General features: G+C 42.7%; 1 protein-coding gene across 1 annotated transcript in view; it reads right to left on the bottom strand.

Annotated features, from left to right (window-relative positions):
- Nucleotides 1-8,950, bottom strand: part of SLC4A11 (solute carrier family 4 member 11) — a 75,820-nt gene extending 66,870 nt beyond the window's left edge. Inside the window, exon 1 of the mRNA XM_074147453.1 lies at nucleotides 8,906-8,950. Coding sequence (XP_074003554.1) covers nucleotides 8,906-8,939 — 34 coding nt within the window. The 5' untranslated portion in view covers nucleotides 8,940-8,950. The remainder of the gene's footprint in view (nucleotides 1-8,905) is intronic.
- Nucleotides 8,951-15,915: the final 6,965 nt, after the last annotated feature.

Genomic DNA, 15,915 nt, shown 5'->3' with positions numbered 1-15,915 from the left:
GTTCCTCTGAGCATGGCTCAATAGCTGCCTCCAGCCCTGGCAGCTGTTTTCCACCCCATCGCCTGATGATCACTGAGTGCCAGCCCGCTGCTTGAAGGGCAGCTGATGCCCCAAGCAACAGCAGAAGCTGTTCAGCTCCTCTGAAAGTTTGATTGGAGTTCTGCAGAAGTTCAGAGTAGGATGTGATGTGGCCATTGCACAACTTGTGTAAACATCAATCAGGTTTCCACATGGAAGCAGAGTCTCAGTAACACTTTACAGCCTGTGCTACGAGCAGTTGCTTCAGGGAAGTGTGTGGGGTGGGCAGGGGTTAGACACCTTCGCATACTGCCTCAAATTGGCTGGGGAAGAGCGTAAGATCTCCAAAGTGGTGCCTCCCCTATCTCTATCACTTCATATGAAGGCAGCATTTGCTGAAGTGCCATAAGCTACATGACAGCGTGAGTCAGACCTCTGAGCACAGGAAGTACCACTTCAGCCTGAAATATGGTCTAAAAGCACAAAAGAAAAGAGATTTTGCTGAGTAGGTGGCCAGAGTGAGGAACTGGGTTAAGGTTGGCTGAGAAAAATCAGAGCAGCCCTCCTGCACCTTGAAGCTTGCGGTCAGGATGAGTCCACCATGTAGGACTCAATCTCATAGCAAAGAAATGGAAAAGCATGAAAAGTGCACAAGGCCAAGGACAGCAGGCACCATCCTTCAGTGCTGCAGGAACAAAAGTCAGCTCCTCACCTTGTGCAGCCATAAGTAGCTGATGCCTTGACCCCAAGTCATTGTGTACTTCAGCCCATCCTATGCAACATGAAAATAAGCCACCCCCCCCATTTTATGCAGGTGTTGGGAAGACAAAAAAAAAAATATGCAATTTCTCTATCCATTCCCCTCTAGAGCATGACCCTTTCCCCTGTAATTCATACGTGGCCCAGGCCTGCCTTGCTCTAGTATCTCAATATCCATCTCCATCCTTCTCTCCTTACTCTCGTCACCACCTCAGATCCACTTCAACTCCCCAGTCCTGCTGCTGTCAACCCTCTCACAACTCTGACAAGGTGCTTACCCTGCAGCTGTTTTGCTTTCGAGCTGAATTTTAAGAGCCCAGGGTTCTGCTGGGAAGAGCAGTGAATTAAGCTGAGCTGCAGCAACTGGAGGTGGCATTACCTCCCCCTCTGCTGCCTTAGTGGCACCTGGCAGCTGCAGGGGTAATAAAATCAGCAGAGTAGTAGTTAGCAGGAAGCACAACTTCAGCCACACCATGTATGTTCCCTAGAAAAGCTTAATTGCTCCATGGAAGCAGCACTCACAGCCCAGGGGCTATAGACTTCTCCAAGAAAGCCAAAATCTTAATCATCAAACTCAATTTCCTGGGAGAAAAGCAGCTATGTTACTAACAACATCATCTCACATCCCAGGTTATGAGACTTCTGCCAGACACAGCCCCAGCATAACCTCTCGGTGTGCCTCAGAGGCAACAAAGCCAATCATGTTATTTTAATCAACATCTGCATCTGTAAGTATGCACACTAACCAAGAGATTAGGAGTACAAACGCATCTATATCCACACTTTGCTGCAGACTCAGTCTAGCACAGCAAGCCAGACAAAACATCTAAGGAGAAGGTTTTGGGGACGGACTGAGCATTTTTCCTTTTGGCACTACCCTGATGTTGCACAGTTCTGGGCATATGCATGCTGCACATTTTTTTTTTTGTTTAGGCAGATATGTTGCTGCTACTGTTTCAGCGACTTAGATGGATGAGATACGGTACATATCCATGTGGCAAGATTAGCAGGGCAAGTTTAGGAAAGCTAAGATCAAAGCTTGTCAAAAGTTACCAACCTCTGCCAAGTCTCTGCAAAAATTGCTGGCTTTATTCTGAAGGACCACATATGCTACGTTAACACTCAAAGCAGTTTTCTGGAAAACACCGATTTTTACCCTCAACTTTGACAGTAGTCTGCACTACAAGTCTGGAAAAGCGTTCTCATTGATAGCACCTGTTTGCACAGCAATGCCTATTCCCCTCAGCCAAATCCAAGCCCCAGCTTCTCAAATCATGGGGTGCATCTGCTCTATTTCAGAAGTGGTAGTTGCCCCCTCCCACGCTATCTCTTCAAAAAGCCAGAAAGCTAAAGTTAGATTAAAAGAGTTCTTTTGAGCTCATATGATTGGCAATCCAACACTATCAGTGAGCTGTGTTAAAAGCCATCTCAGATTTCTCAAATGAGGTTTTCGGCACAGAAAGCAGCAAGTTGCAGGAGAGTCCTTTTTACTGGTTTTGCAGAATAGCACTTGTGGTCACCTCACCAGAACATAGGAGCAACAGTATGTAATGTGCTCCTGCCAGATTCAGCAGCCTCAGACATTTCACCCTGGGAAAAGCAAAGGCTTTCCTTCTAACATCACTGCTTTAGGTATTTTTGTCACTGATCCTGATCCATTCAGAGCTGAAATCCAGCATTTGGCCCCACTCTTCATGTTTCAAGCCGTGAACCTCCCAGCTCTGCTGCAGTCAGACAGTCAAGTGTAGGAGTTGGCAAGTTCTTGTTTTGGAAGAACCCAAGAAGCTATTTGCATCTACTTTCTCGGAAAAATAGTAGGTCAAGTACAGAAGGGCAACAGAAGCAATAATAATAACAATATAAATTCAATAGCTTTTAAAAATAAGGGGGCATCAACTGGGACATGGGCATTATCCTAAAATCAGGTCCCGTTCTTTGAGCATCCCAATCCTCAGCTATAACATACCATTAATGAACTCAAGAGAAAGAATTAAACTCTATCTACCTTAAAACCAGTCATGATACTGGCATTAAGTTAAAAATTCAGCTTCCTCTGGTTTTTCCACTCATAGACTTTCAACTTGCTGTGACCAACAAAAGACAATAATTTTCAATAAAGGCATGAAGTTTTAATTAACGTGAGCTAAAGCGATCAGCCTGAACTTTAAGCTATGAGAGGGCTTGCTTTGTTCCCTGAGTACTGCAGGCTTGCAGATTCACTGCGTCACTCAGAAAATACCCAAATCCCCAACATTGGGTGCAAAAGGAAACTCCATTATTAATTGAGTCTCCACCTCCGTTTTGACCTTTACACTCTGCACAAAAACAGACTCACGTTGCCTCCAAAGGTTAGATAACCTTACAGTTAGTTAATATTGGCAGGGATAAAAGAATCGAAGGATCCAGGAGACGCTAGGAAGAACTTTGTACAAGTGTTATCAGCTTTCCAATCCGCATAGTATTCTAGAAAAAAGGGTTTAAAGAGCATCCTGCTTTCACACACTCATCAATGAAGGCTTCTGGTCACATCTCATATGCTGATTTTAGCATGATCACCTACTTACCAAAATAGCTCTCCTTTTTCAGACAAAAAAGAGCAATTGTATTGTTAGAACAGCATCTTTCAGGTAAATATTTGCCTAAATTTTACGTGTTTCTGCTGAGGTTAAACTTTGAAGTTTGGGGATTGTTTTGAATCACAAGAGTCTGAAAAGCAGTCATGAAGAATTCATTCCTTCCCAACAAACTACTCCATTTTACAGACAAGAACAATTGCAGTGCTGTAGCCACAGAGCAATACCCTCCCGAAGGCTGCTATCAAGTCACATTTTGTAACGCTGTCCCCCACAAAATTAAAAATGTAAGCCACGCTGATTAAATAAAGTAGTTCTGCATACAGCTGGATGCTTGCTAGAATTTTAAGCTTTTCCTTCAGTTCACAGTTGAGAGATTCCCTGGCAAGGCTCACTGGTTTTGTCCTAAGCAGATTTACCCATCGTATGGCAGGCAGCCATGTGGACATGGTTTATGCCAACCCAGGAGAAGACAACTGGGGGAGGTAGGAGTTGTCCACAGACTGTTGTTGGACTTCTGAGGGTTTGCCGCCTACAACTAATTGGCAAGAGGGGTCCAGAGCTTACGTTCCATGCTTTTGTTTGTCAGCCTCCTTTAATAAGTCAACTATTATGAGTGGCACAGGTAGACTAATAACTTCTACGGGTCATCTAGATGGGATTTAGAGAAGTATCCTCCAATTCCAGCCTCTCCACATGTAGCTTAAGGAGAATAAGAGCTGCGGAAGTGTTGGGTGATGCTTCTTGGCTCTTGAGCAGTCACTGGGAGCCCATCAGACATGGGCTTGCAGCCTTTTGGAGTAACAGCCACCTGCTATGGAGATACCAATCCATTACCTAAGCTTCCAGAGTGCTTCAAGACCACAGATCAAACCACCACCTCTTCTTCTATAAAAAGAGATGGTGACTCCCCTGCTAGACAGTGAGACCAGACCTGCATCCTTTAAATAACAGATGCCTCCACTACTGGCCAGCCAAAACTTTAGTCACGTGTTTTCAACCTTACTTCAAATCAGTCTTTTGTCATGAAGAGCCAGATGGAAACAAAGTTTCCCCTGCCACTTCAGCAATAATTCATAACAGAACTGAAAGAACTGATCTGCTACAAAAAAACCCACCCAGGCACTTTTGAATTAATTCCAGTATTGTATTTTGCAGCCAGATTTCTAGGAAACGTTGTGAATAATCCAAGTAATTCAGTGGGGCTTTGTTTTTGTTTTTCATTTTGTTTTTACAAAACACAGCAGCACGTGGAATTTCAGTTCTGTACCAGAACCCACAGAAATCAGGAGCGTTCATTTCATTATAGGCCTCCTGATACACGCTTCTTAGAAATCCAAACCTGCAAGAGACCTGCAAGCCACCCCCTTGGGCCCTCCATAGGTAGCAGTAGTGCATCTCCTGCTGGTAAACTGGACATCTCATCAGGGGAAACCCATTGTGAAAGGATTTGTTTCACAAAGACATTTAGATTAATCTCCTAGTTAGGCAAACAATTCCAAGACAGATAAAGACAAATTTAAAAAAGAAAAAAAAACCCACAGCACACATACCAAACTGAACTGCAAACTGAAAAACAAAAACAAGCAGATAAAATATATCCAAACATCCCAAGCCAGACTGGGGCCTTGGGGCCCTTCAACACAACTGCAATTTATTGTGCCAGCAAAACCAATTAATAAGTCAGAGGAGACCAAGCAGTGAGGGATTTGCTCTGGAAGACAAAAATTTATGCTGCAATATCTGTTGAACCAGCTTTAAAACAATGCAACAATTCAAATATCCCCAGCACTATACTGGGACTCCTTCCTTTGGATTTTGCAAGAGGAACTAGAAATACTCCGTTTTGGTGTCTTATCAGGGAAAGTTCTTGGGTCAATTAAAAAGCTCATGATACACTGGCAGAATTTAATCACTTGCCGCTAACACCAATGACTTTAGAACTAATCCACTTGTAGCAGGCACTGGATATTCCCCCACCACCACCACGGAGGGTGCAGGAGGCTGACAGCCAAGAGACAATGTGGGGCTTGATGAGTAGTTATTCTGAAAGTTGATTGCCGAGCTGCATTTCATCAGGAGTCCAATTATCTTCAGGTTTGGATTGGGTCTACACAATCATCTCATTAGTCACTTAAATTTGCCAGGAAGAAAACTCATTTGACAAAACAACATTGCTTTAGATTCAAGTGACTTAAACACACAGTCTGCTCATAGCGTGGGTAGGGGGACAGCAAACATTTCGGGGCCATGTCCGACTTTGTTCATTTGCTTCTGCAAGAGGCTTGTTCCACAGACTCAAAAGAATGAGTAAAAACAGCAAGATATGTCAGAGGACAACTATTAAAACTGACAATGTATGGAATCAAAACAGAACATGGCCAACAGCTGCCACCAAACCCTCCATCAGAAACTTCTAACTGGGCAGGCAAATTTATTTCTTTATTTTTCTTCTTAATATTGCCTCTACAGAGCTAGCTACTAAACAGATTCCCCACCACCACCACCCCAGCTATAGTGCATGCATTTACCTTCTGCAATGTACTAAAGGCCACAAAAGTGGTTTTCAGTCAAGTTTTTCCAGCAATAGGGAAAAACCAGAGTATGCTGGAAACTGGAACTTGTAGCTAAAGACATGAGCTCCTTTGATTAACTTTCCGTATTTTTAGCCATTACAGAAGTTATCAAGCATGTTGGTACATGGTTGGGACTATAACAACCCTTGGAGCTTCCAGAATATTCATATATTAACATTCATTCGCCAGAAAATCCTTCCTGGGCTTTCCTCAGCAATTAACTGAACAACAAATTATTAAGTATTTCAGTCAATTTTTATGAACAGTAAATATCCAGGAGATTCTTAAAAAGAAATGCTTTCATGCTGCAGCTAAGATTACCCTCACTACAATGGTTTGAACTAAAACTGAAGTCTTATCTTTTAAGTTTTAGCCTGGCTGCAGCTGCTATTGAGAACACAAGGGTAAGAAAAAAGTTAGCTGGCAGCAACAGACACAGTCTCTAACAGAGCCTCAGATATGGTCAGAAACAAAAACATCCTAATTACTAAGGATACAGAAAACCATATGTATATGCAAGATCTCAGGAGGAGATAAGGAAAAAGCTCAACTATACAAAAAGCAATAGTATCAAAAAATGTTTCTGAACTGAGAAAAGGGAAAAATGTAAGTGCTAAGGGAATCAAAGGAAGAGTTTTATTTTTTCCTTTGCCCCCTCCCTCCCCCCAACACACAGTTTAGGGGATTAGGTTTTTTATTTTAAAGGTGGGGCAAGAGCATCTCTTTGTCTCCATAATGAACTGGCAGATCTGAACAAGTGGTGCCAAGAAACAGCTTAATGATTACACAGCTCCGTTTCAAAACAAGCAGTTTTGAAACTATGTGAAAAGGTAACTTCTTTCTCTACCATTTCCTCTAGCCCTGATTAAGTTTTTGGGTAAGTCTTCAAGAATCTGAGCGTGTGAAACTTCTCTACAGAGAGCCAAAAGCACTGCTTCACATAAGGATGCGAATATTCACGCTGGCAACCCCCAAGATGTGCTGCCCATGTATTCTGTGCAGAAGCACACAAGCTCTCAGTTGAATCAGGCAGTAGAAGGTGACTCATCACTCAACAGCAACTGAACTTTTAAAAAAGGTCAGTTTGTAATGAGGAACAAGAATGACAGCAGATTTGAGCCTGAAGTAGCCAAGAAATCAACTGTATTTTCAATCACAATTAATACAGCCTTCAATACTGCATGCAGGCTGAAGAGCAACTTTCAAGCAACCTTCCCTCCTTCCCCCAAACCATGCAGAAGCATAACAGGAAAGAAGCATACACAGTTTCATGAAGTCCTTAATGGTAGTTCTAAGATACCATCTCCTTAAGACAAAGGAGGAAGCTCAGTAATAACACAAATAGGGCAGAAATAAGTGCTCGCTGCCATGGCACCAAGTTGACAAAAAAGCATATCTCATAGGAGAGCTTTGCACAAGGAATTCCACGACTACAAGTGTGCTCTAAAATCATCCACATATCTGCCTTTTTGTTTTGCTTGGACAGTTTGAGGAAGACAAGACATTGAGCCCTAGAAGGGCGCATGCAAAGCCTTTCCACATAAGATGCTAGGACAAAGCTATGCTTGTGTTCCCTGTGGCAGGAGGGCTTGAGATGAAGCAGGTAGCACCAGAAGATAGCCACCTTTGTTCTTCCTCCAAATCCTACAGCAGAATTTCTCACCAAGCCCTTAACACTGCTCTCAGCCAGAAGCTGGAGGCTTAGTTATCTTCTCCAGGTCCCAACCAGGATCACCCTCTTACATTCCTATTCCTCAAGAAAGCACCAACCACATCCCAAGGGGCCACAAGCAAGCCAGGGAAGGGAGGAACAGGGCTACCCAGACCTCATGACCCACGTGCCCTTGGAAAACCTGGAAATACCAAAGAAATAAAACCGCCCTGAGGTCAGGCATAATAATGTCTGCCCTTCTGCAACTCAATCCAGCCTTCAGAAAAGACTTCTTACTAGATATGAGAGTACTTGCTTCCAGTTTCATCCTTTTACTCCTAGAAATTGGCTGCATACAACACTTTCAGAGAAGGCAAGCGAGCCAGCACCAAAGGAAGTGCTGTCAATAGCAATGCTGGATCTACTGCAGCTGACATCTGGCAGACATTCAGCTTCCCATTCCCAGATGTTAACCTAAGATTTGGACCCCTGGAAGAAGAAAGATGATCTTTGTGACAGCTACAAGCATCTACAGGCCTAAATAACTGGAGCATTTTAGGTCTTCTACTCTCACCGTTTGGAAGTCCTGAATCCTCCAAGCACTGCACCTTCTCCAGGGCAAGAAGCCCCAGGCCCTTAGAGACCACAACCTGAAGCGGCTGCTCTTAAGTTGAGCTCTCAAGATTATCTCTCCCTTAGAATCCACACACATGCTATTTCTCCAAAACCAGTAGAGAAGCTGGGACCTCACTGCACTTCAAGTTTGGCTGTACGATACTTTGGCCCTTTATGAGTGCAGTATCTCCAAGAGCTCTGCCACCTTTGAGGCAGATGATACAAGTTTCCAAATGCCACAAATTAATCTTGCTTCAAAGAAAAAATCTTAGAGAGCACTTTGGACTAAAAGATGCATTTACCAGAGCCATCCAACATTTGCCTGATGCTGTTGGGAGGATGTCTCCAAAGGGATCTGTCACCCACACGTGATCTCCACTCCAGAAAAAGACAAGCAAATACAGACTGGCAGGTTTATTACAGCACAACACCACAAAATAACTTGAAAAACAAGGAGCCATCCGTAATAGTCACTGATGACAATGCAAAGATGATTACTTACTGCTTTGAATATCTAGAACATCTACAGGACTTAAAAACGCAGAGTTTGCTTCCAGTGCAAGATTACACAACTATTATGTAAGACTGCCTTTGCATGCTGCTTAAGCTAAATGGATTTTATATCACCCGTTTCAAGTTCTCAGCTAACCTTGTCTTGCAGCTCTCCCTCCAATAAGGTGATACTATGCACAAAGAAGTTAAATAATACTTGCCACTCTCTTCAAAGAAGTATCCATTTCTTGACATCGCTGCTGGGGGAGACTCTAGAAAGACAAGAAAAAAAGAAACATAAGAAACATCAAGATGCTGGATGTCTTCACCTTACTGCTAAACTCGCTGTAAGCCTGGATTACAGCAAAAATCCAGCCCCGAAATACTGCAGGCATCATATTTTCCTGAATGTGGCAATTTTAACCTTTTATTTATTTACTTTAGCATTTACCAGAATATCCTATACAGTCACTGCTTGAAAAAAGTTAAGCAGTCTCAGACATCCCAGGCTGGGACCACAATGCAGCAAGACTAAAGATCGGGACAAGTCTGATCATCTCAATAACCTATCAAACCTGAACAAGTGCATCCAAAGATAATAAGCACTAAGCATCTATGAGGCTTTTTATAAAAAATACAACCTAGACTTAATTATGGTTTGTATCTCATGCTTAGATAAAAAGAACCAGTTTATTTTAGAAGAAAACAACTCATTTTAAATGAGAATGGGATTTCACATCCTATTCTGCTGCTCCTAATCATTAGGATATCCCAAAACAGTGCCTGGCAGTTGAAGATAAGCACCACATAATCATAGAATTGTCTAGGTTGGAAGGGACCTTTAAGATCATCTAGTCCAACCATCAACCTAACTGATAAAAAAAACATCACTAAACCATGTCACCAAGCACTATGTCAACCCATCGTTTAGATTCCTCCAGGGATGGTGCCTTAACCACTTCCCTGGGCAGCCCATTCCAATGCTTAATAACCCTTTCAGTGAAAAAAATTTTCCTAATATCCAATCTGAACCTCCCCTGGCACAACTTGAGGCTATGACAGAAGACTGTAGCCTTCCTTGCCCGCTTCCTGAGCAGGGGTCCTGCAACAATCACCATCTGCACCAATGGGGTCTCACAAGGAAGCCACAAATGGGAAATTATGTTGACCAAGAGCGAACCCACAAACACAGCAGCACCAAATCACCATGATTCATTATGGAACATACTTTATTTCTTAGTGAGTCAGTTCTGCAATTAACTGCTGGCAAATTGGGTATTTACCATGCAAAAAGATGTTCAAAAAGCATAGGAGCACCTGCTTGGAGGTGTGATCAAGGTCTGGTACCCAAGCCCAGCCTGGCTGTTTTTAATACTAACAGTATTTGACAGTTCAGACTGCATGGGCTAGAAGCACCAGCTTTTCTGTACAGGTGCATGTCCTATTTTACAGTGACCTAATAGAGCTCTTTATTTCAAGCCTTGAGCAAGAGTCACCAAAACAGTCCCTTCGAAATCTGCTACTAGATGCTGCCTCTTTACGTGCTTCTTCCCAGCCAAAATGCAATCAGAGAGGAATAGATTTGCTCTGTCTTTCCCCACTTCATTAGGCTAATCAAACATTACCTACGCAAGCCTGAGATGAATTTGGGCCAACAAGGAAAGAGGTTTTGCCTGCTTTATTGTTCTACAGATTAGGCTTCCTGCTTTTCGTTTGAGGTATGAGACCGTTTCCCAAAGACACTTTCTCTACCCCATAACTTTTGGCTTACAGGTTATGTACTTCCCCCCACACTTTACAGTGTGCCACGTTTTCAAGCATCATGATTCATCCTGGTCCATCAGGAGCTTCTGTGTGCCAGATGGATACGAGTCACACCACTGATGGCAGCACCTTCCAGCCTAAACACTTGTCACAGCCCAGCGTGGATGAGACCTTTCACTGCAGATAACATTTGGCTGTGCAGGTTCCTGGAGGGACACCCTGATGACTATTTAAAAAAAAACACACAAACCCGAGGGCAATTCAAGTGTCTGGTCCAAGAGAGAAACACAATGTTCCAAGTTCATCCCAAAACAATGGGTTGTAGGAACAAATGCACTGCACCGTGGCCAAGGGGCACCCATTACACGAGTCAATTGTTTCCCTCCACCTGGAAGGGAAGGAGAAGATCCATCCAGACTGATTAGCATGCTAACGATCAAAGGAAAGTTTTTTAAAGAGGCTCTTATTGTGTAATGATTGCATTTACGTATTTCAGAGAAACAAACGATATACGCCTAGGCAGTCAGATTACCCAAGGAACTGACATTCCCACCAGTATGGTATATCAATTTCTCATTTCTATTATGGCTTCTGAGGGAGCCTGAAGCAACATGTTCATCCTTCACTAGGCAAAATGAGACACTGTTTGCTTTTTCTTTAACCAAACACACTTATTTCTATGGGTTGATAATGCCTAATGAACAGGAATTCAGAGCTGGTTGCTTTCTTCATTACAAATACATTCTAACTGCAGCATTGCCTGGGTTGACATCGCACCTTTACAGGAGATTCTGCTTCGGTCACTGCTTGGACTAGGCATGAAAAGGGCAAGGCTGGGGTATTACAACAGGTAGTGCCATTTCATTAGGTGGCACTTGTTCCTCTGAGTCACTAATGAGCAATAGTCCCCTAGGCAACATGCTCAGGCAATTATGTTGGATGTGCTGTTTTTTCAGATGAGTCATAAAACAGAGGTCTTAACCTTGTAATTAAAGATGCAATGGCACGCTTGGGAAAAAAAAAAAAAAAAAAAAAAAAAAGAGTCAGGCGTTCACCCTACTCTGTCCTGGATAAAGTCCAGCCCTGGTAATTTGTCTTTTCCCTACGTAATACTGTCCCATAGCACCAACAGGATTCAGACTTCAAAACAGTCTTGTTGGAGCCTTTTGAAGAGTTGTTACAACCCCCACGGAAGGGGCTATACACATTAACATCAGGAACCGTGTTTAACATGCCCATGAGGTAAAAGGTGATGGGGGTGTTTACACAAGTCCAGACACATGCAGAGAGCTACGGGATTAGCTTAAAGGTCAAGACATTAGCAGAAGTAGAGGTAGGAAGTGTAAATTGGGGGCTACATTATCTGTATCTCTGAGAGTCTAGAGAAAGTACCATCTATCAAACTTTTTAACTAAGCAGAACTAAGGAGACACATTTGGGAGAGAGGGCAATTAATATCTTTCCCTCCTTACGCATCAGCCCCCTTCTCCCCATATTTCCTCAATCATTTTAGCACAAGCAAGTATAGCTTATGTCTATGGGATGCTAGCTAAGGACAAGGATAGCTAGACTGTGCTTAAGCGCATACTCAGTAGCGGTCCACAAGGTAAACATATCAGCAGGCTCCACACACCTCTCGTTCCATAAAGCTTATGGAATATTAATATCCAAGATCTCAGGTCCTTCAACATGTTTTGCTGAAGACAGGAGCAATGGGTTTGAGTTGTGCAGAACTGATAGCAAGGCAGAGTCCCCTTTTCTCGAGCAATAAGGTACATAGCCACAGCCTGATGCACACACACAACCTGTATTTCCTCTCCCCATCTCACCTCCTCTTGAAAAAAAGAGCTCAACCAAGAGACAGGTATAAAACACAGCAGTAATCAATGCAATTGTTCAGTTTAGGGAATCCTGGGCAGGAATATAAGTTTCCAAATACATTAGAGATCATCATTACAAGACTTCAGGGTTTTCCTGTAGCTGCAGAAGTGTTTCCATAAAGCATAAATCAGCCCCTGCATTAGTCTTCGCAGGCTGGAGGAAGAGACTACAGCCTGGAAAGCACTTTTACTTTCTCTACACCAGCACACCTCTTCCCTCAGATCCACCAAACCAATGTCACTAGTTCCTCTCCCTCAGGTTTTCTATCAGATTTCAGCCGTTAAAAAAACACAAAGAAAGCAATTTCAGCAAGACACGAGGTCAGGCTTGTAGAGACAAAGCTAGAAAGCATTACCCTAAGGAGCTAAGATACACAACACAGCAAATTCACTCTAGTACCTCTAGTATCTCAAGAGAGGTCTATGTCCTCACTCTCCAGAGTCTGCTTTCTCATCCAACACCTACGAGAACAACCAGACTTTCCAATTGCTCTCCCTGTCCAAAGACAGAACAAGCTACCATCTTCTATTATCTGCCACAAAGTATGTAGTATAGCTCTTTTGACAATTTAAGCAGTGCTCTTCAGTTTTAAGAGTTAATTTACTCCAGTAAATAAGTTTCTACTGCCATCCTACCTTATTCCCTACAGGGATGTCTATTAGATGAGAGTAAATCAGACAGACATTAAAAGTGTCACCACTTAGTTGATTTTTCAAAGAAAAGCTTCTGACTAGTTTCTCATCACTTTATGAGCATTGAATTCAAAGGTAAAAGTGATGAGCTGAAGCACCGAAGTGCTGCAAAATGGAAAACAATGCCTATTTCCCTAGACTCCGGGATACAGATTAAGATTTCAGAAGTCACTGCCCTTTGACTTGAAGCTATTGCAGCAACTGCAAAGCCACCAAGGGGGCGGTATATGAAGTTTGCATCTTAACTGGTAGGACAATCAAGTTTGCTGTAGTTTGAGGTGCTTGGTTTTAAGACTGGGATGAATCAGATGATCTGTAGTGGGAAGTATCAGACCAGAAGTGGGCATACTTCCTGACTTCTTACATTCTTACCATTTTTACATTTGCATTTAACAACAAAAACAGACAAAACCTTACCATGCCATCTTCTATTATTAAATTCCTGTGGGAAACGTGTCTCAGATCTAATAACGCATTTTAACTCTCTTGTTTTAAGGTTAGTAATAAGTTCTCTTGAGCCTTGCAATATTCGTGGATTACAAATAAAAACACATTCTCTGGATACTTTGGTAACTCAATTACGATGTTCTGCTGCTGGCATCTTTCAAGTAAACAGTCCTCTGCAGCACAAGCCTTATATTGAAGCAAAACATAGCTCTCTAACAAGTTTTCTACAAGCTGTACTTAAAGACTTCAGCTTTTGTGACTTCTCTCCAGTAAATCTCTCCAAGTTCTAGTGTCTTGATATTTAATTGGAGTTTACTTTGAGATAACACCATTTTGAAAGAGTTATTGGAAAGGTACTTTTTTCATTTATAGGCGCTTTAATATGGGCTGCTTTTGGGTTGTCTCTGAACATAGGCAGCCTGTACATCTGTAGCATTTAGTTACCCCATAAGTACTGATGGAAAAACATTGGATACCTTCATCATCTTTCTTTCAATACTGCTTTGCTGAAACCGAGGGCATTTCTGAAACTCATCAGCAAATGCAATGTCTTGCCTTAAAGCTGATAAAGCAAAACACTTGAGCCTCTGAGGAGAAAGTTACAACAAAAATCACCTGTTCAGCAGTAAAAGCCTTTAGACTTTCCCAATTTCCTCTCAGAGGGAATTACCAATTCTCAGCATGACAGATTGAGCCGCCTGGTTATCTGGAAAAAAACCCACTACTTTCCAGAAGACACATATGGCTTTAGTTTTTAAACAAGGTTTTGGCCACTTCAGGCTGACTTTCAGGAGTTTGCTAAAAGCATCCATCCTTACACTTAAATAGTCAGGCACTAGCTTCCCTGCGTGATGGGGAATGTTGCAGTTAGTTGCACTACCTCAAACAGATGCAGAGATGAGCCCAGCTTGAACAAGTGCATTGTCTCATCTAAGACTTTTATCCGGGGAAAGATGACAAGGCTGCCCCTATCCAAGGCTCCATCAGACCTGGCATTTAGTATAAAACTTGGAGCTCGCTCTCATTATTTGTTCTCTCCACCCTACCATGAATTAACATCACAGAAAAAAGGGGTCTTGCAGCAGAAGTGACCAGGTTGCTGCACCCAGGTTCCTGCACCCAGGTTCATGCAATTTGGGGCACAATTGAGCTACAATTTATGTACTTCAGATACCTAATAATTAAACAATGCTGCTTCCCTCCTCCACCCAAAGTCAGCAGAAAACCAGACAGACTGAAGAGGACAAAAAAAGCCACCACACACACAAGCAATAATATCCCAAGGGAAACCTACAGGAGAGAACTTTTTTTTTAATTATATGCAGCATTAACTGAAAGGAGCCTGCAATTAAGTTTAAAAATCTCTGTATGCAGCAATAGCTCAACAGCAGGAGGATGAGGAAACCTCAAACTCCTTTCGTAACACAACTGCGTCACCGCAGAAGAATAGGAAAAGAGCTTGACAGACAGCAAATCTGATCACATTGACTAGCTGATCAGTTCCAGATATATCAATATTGCAGGATCCTCCCACAAAGCATCACTTGTGCTGTTAAAACATGAGGTTTTTGGCAGTTTTCAGGGAAGAACTGAACAGTGAAGATTCCTGGTAGAGATATTTGCTGCAAATTATTTAAAGCCACCCAAGTCAGCAAGAATGGACAGCAGCATGCAAAAAGCTATTTTGTCTTAATTTACCACTTCTCATTTTTATCTACACCTTAAGCAGCTGATCCCTTCATACAGCCCTGCATACTTCAACTGGAAAACACTGGTGAAAGCAGAGCTTATACTGGCACAAAGATGAGAAGCATGACCCAAGCTGCCGCTCTGGGCAATAACAGTTGACATACAGGACAAGAGCTTGAGTTTTTCCTCTACACAGAGAGGTGTGACAAAAAAAAATAAAGAAACAAACCACACAAGTCAGGGTTTCAAAGCCAATCACTGTAATTCAAGGAAGCGCAAGGCGAGTAAGGCGTGCTTGTTAATACTCAGGCAGGAAAATGCCTGGTAAATACACTGCATAAGGACTGCTGCCTGTGGCAAGCCCAAATGTAGACCTTTCCCGAGAAAGCACCAGCTCGCATTGATAAAGGCAAAGGAAAACATAATAGAAAAAGCCTCAAGAGGGGTAAAAAGAACTTTTTTTAGCCATTAAATGGTAAATATCAGCACTGTTATGTTCCAGGGAGTTTTATCTTCAAGGGATAACAGTCAAGATCCGCTAAAGGACCCCTCTTCACTGCAGCTTTAGAGCCTCGCTCCCCCTGCAAGCACCACATGTGCTTTCTCAGTGCAGATACACATCCATCCACATTTCAACCCCAGCAGAAGCTGAGGGGGATAAACCCTTCTTTGACAAGGCACACCAGAGCCCTGTCCCTCCTCAACTTATCCTTTACTCATCTCAGTGGCATAGCTGCTGGAAAGAGCTCAGCACAGCC

This window comes from Numenius arquata, chromosome 5, assembly GCF_964106895.1.
Source record: "Numenius arquata chromosome 5, bNumArq3.hap1.1, whole genome shotgun sequence".
In the NCBI taxonomy this organism is placed as follows: Eukaryota; Metazoa; Chordata; class Aves; order Charadriiformes; family Scolopacidae; genus Numenius; species Numenius arquata.
The sequence above is the reverse complement of the archived record's forward strand: the minus strand, read 5'-3'. Positions and strand labels throughout refer to the sequence as shown.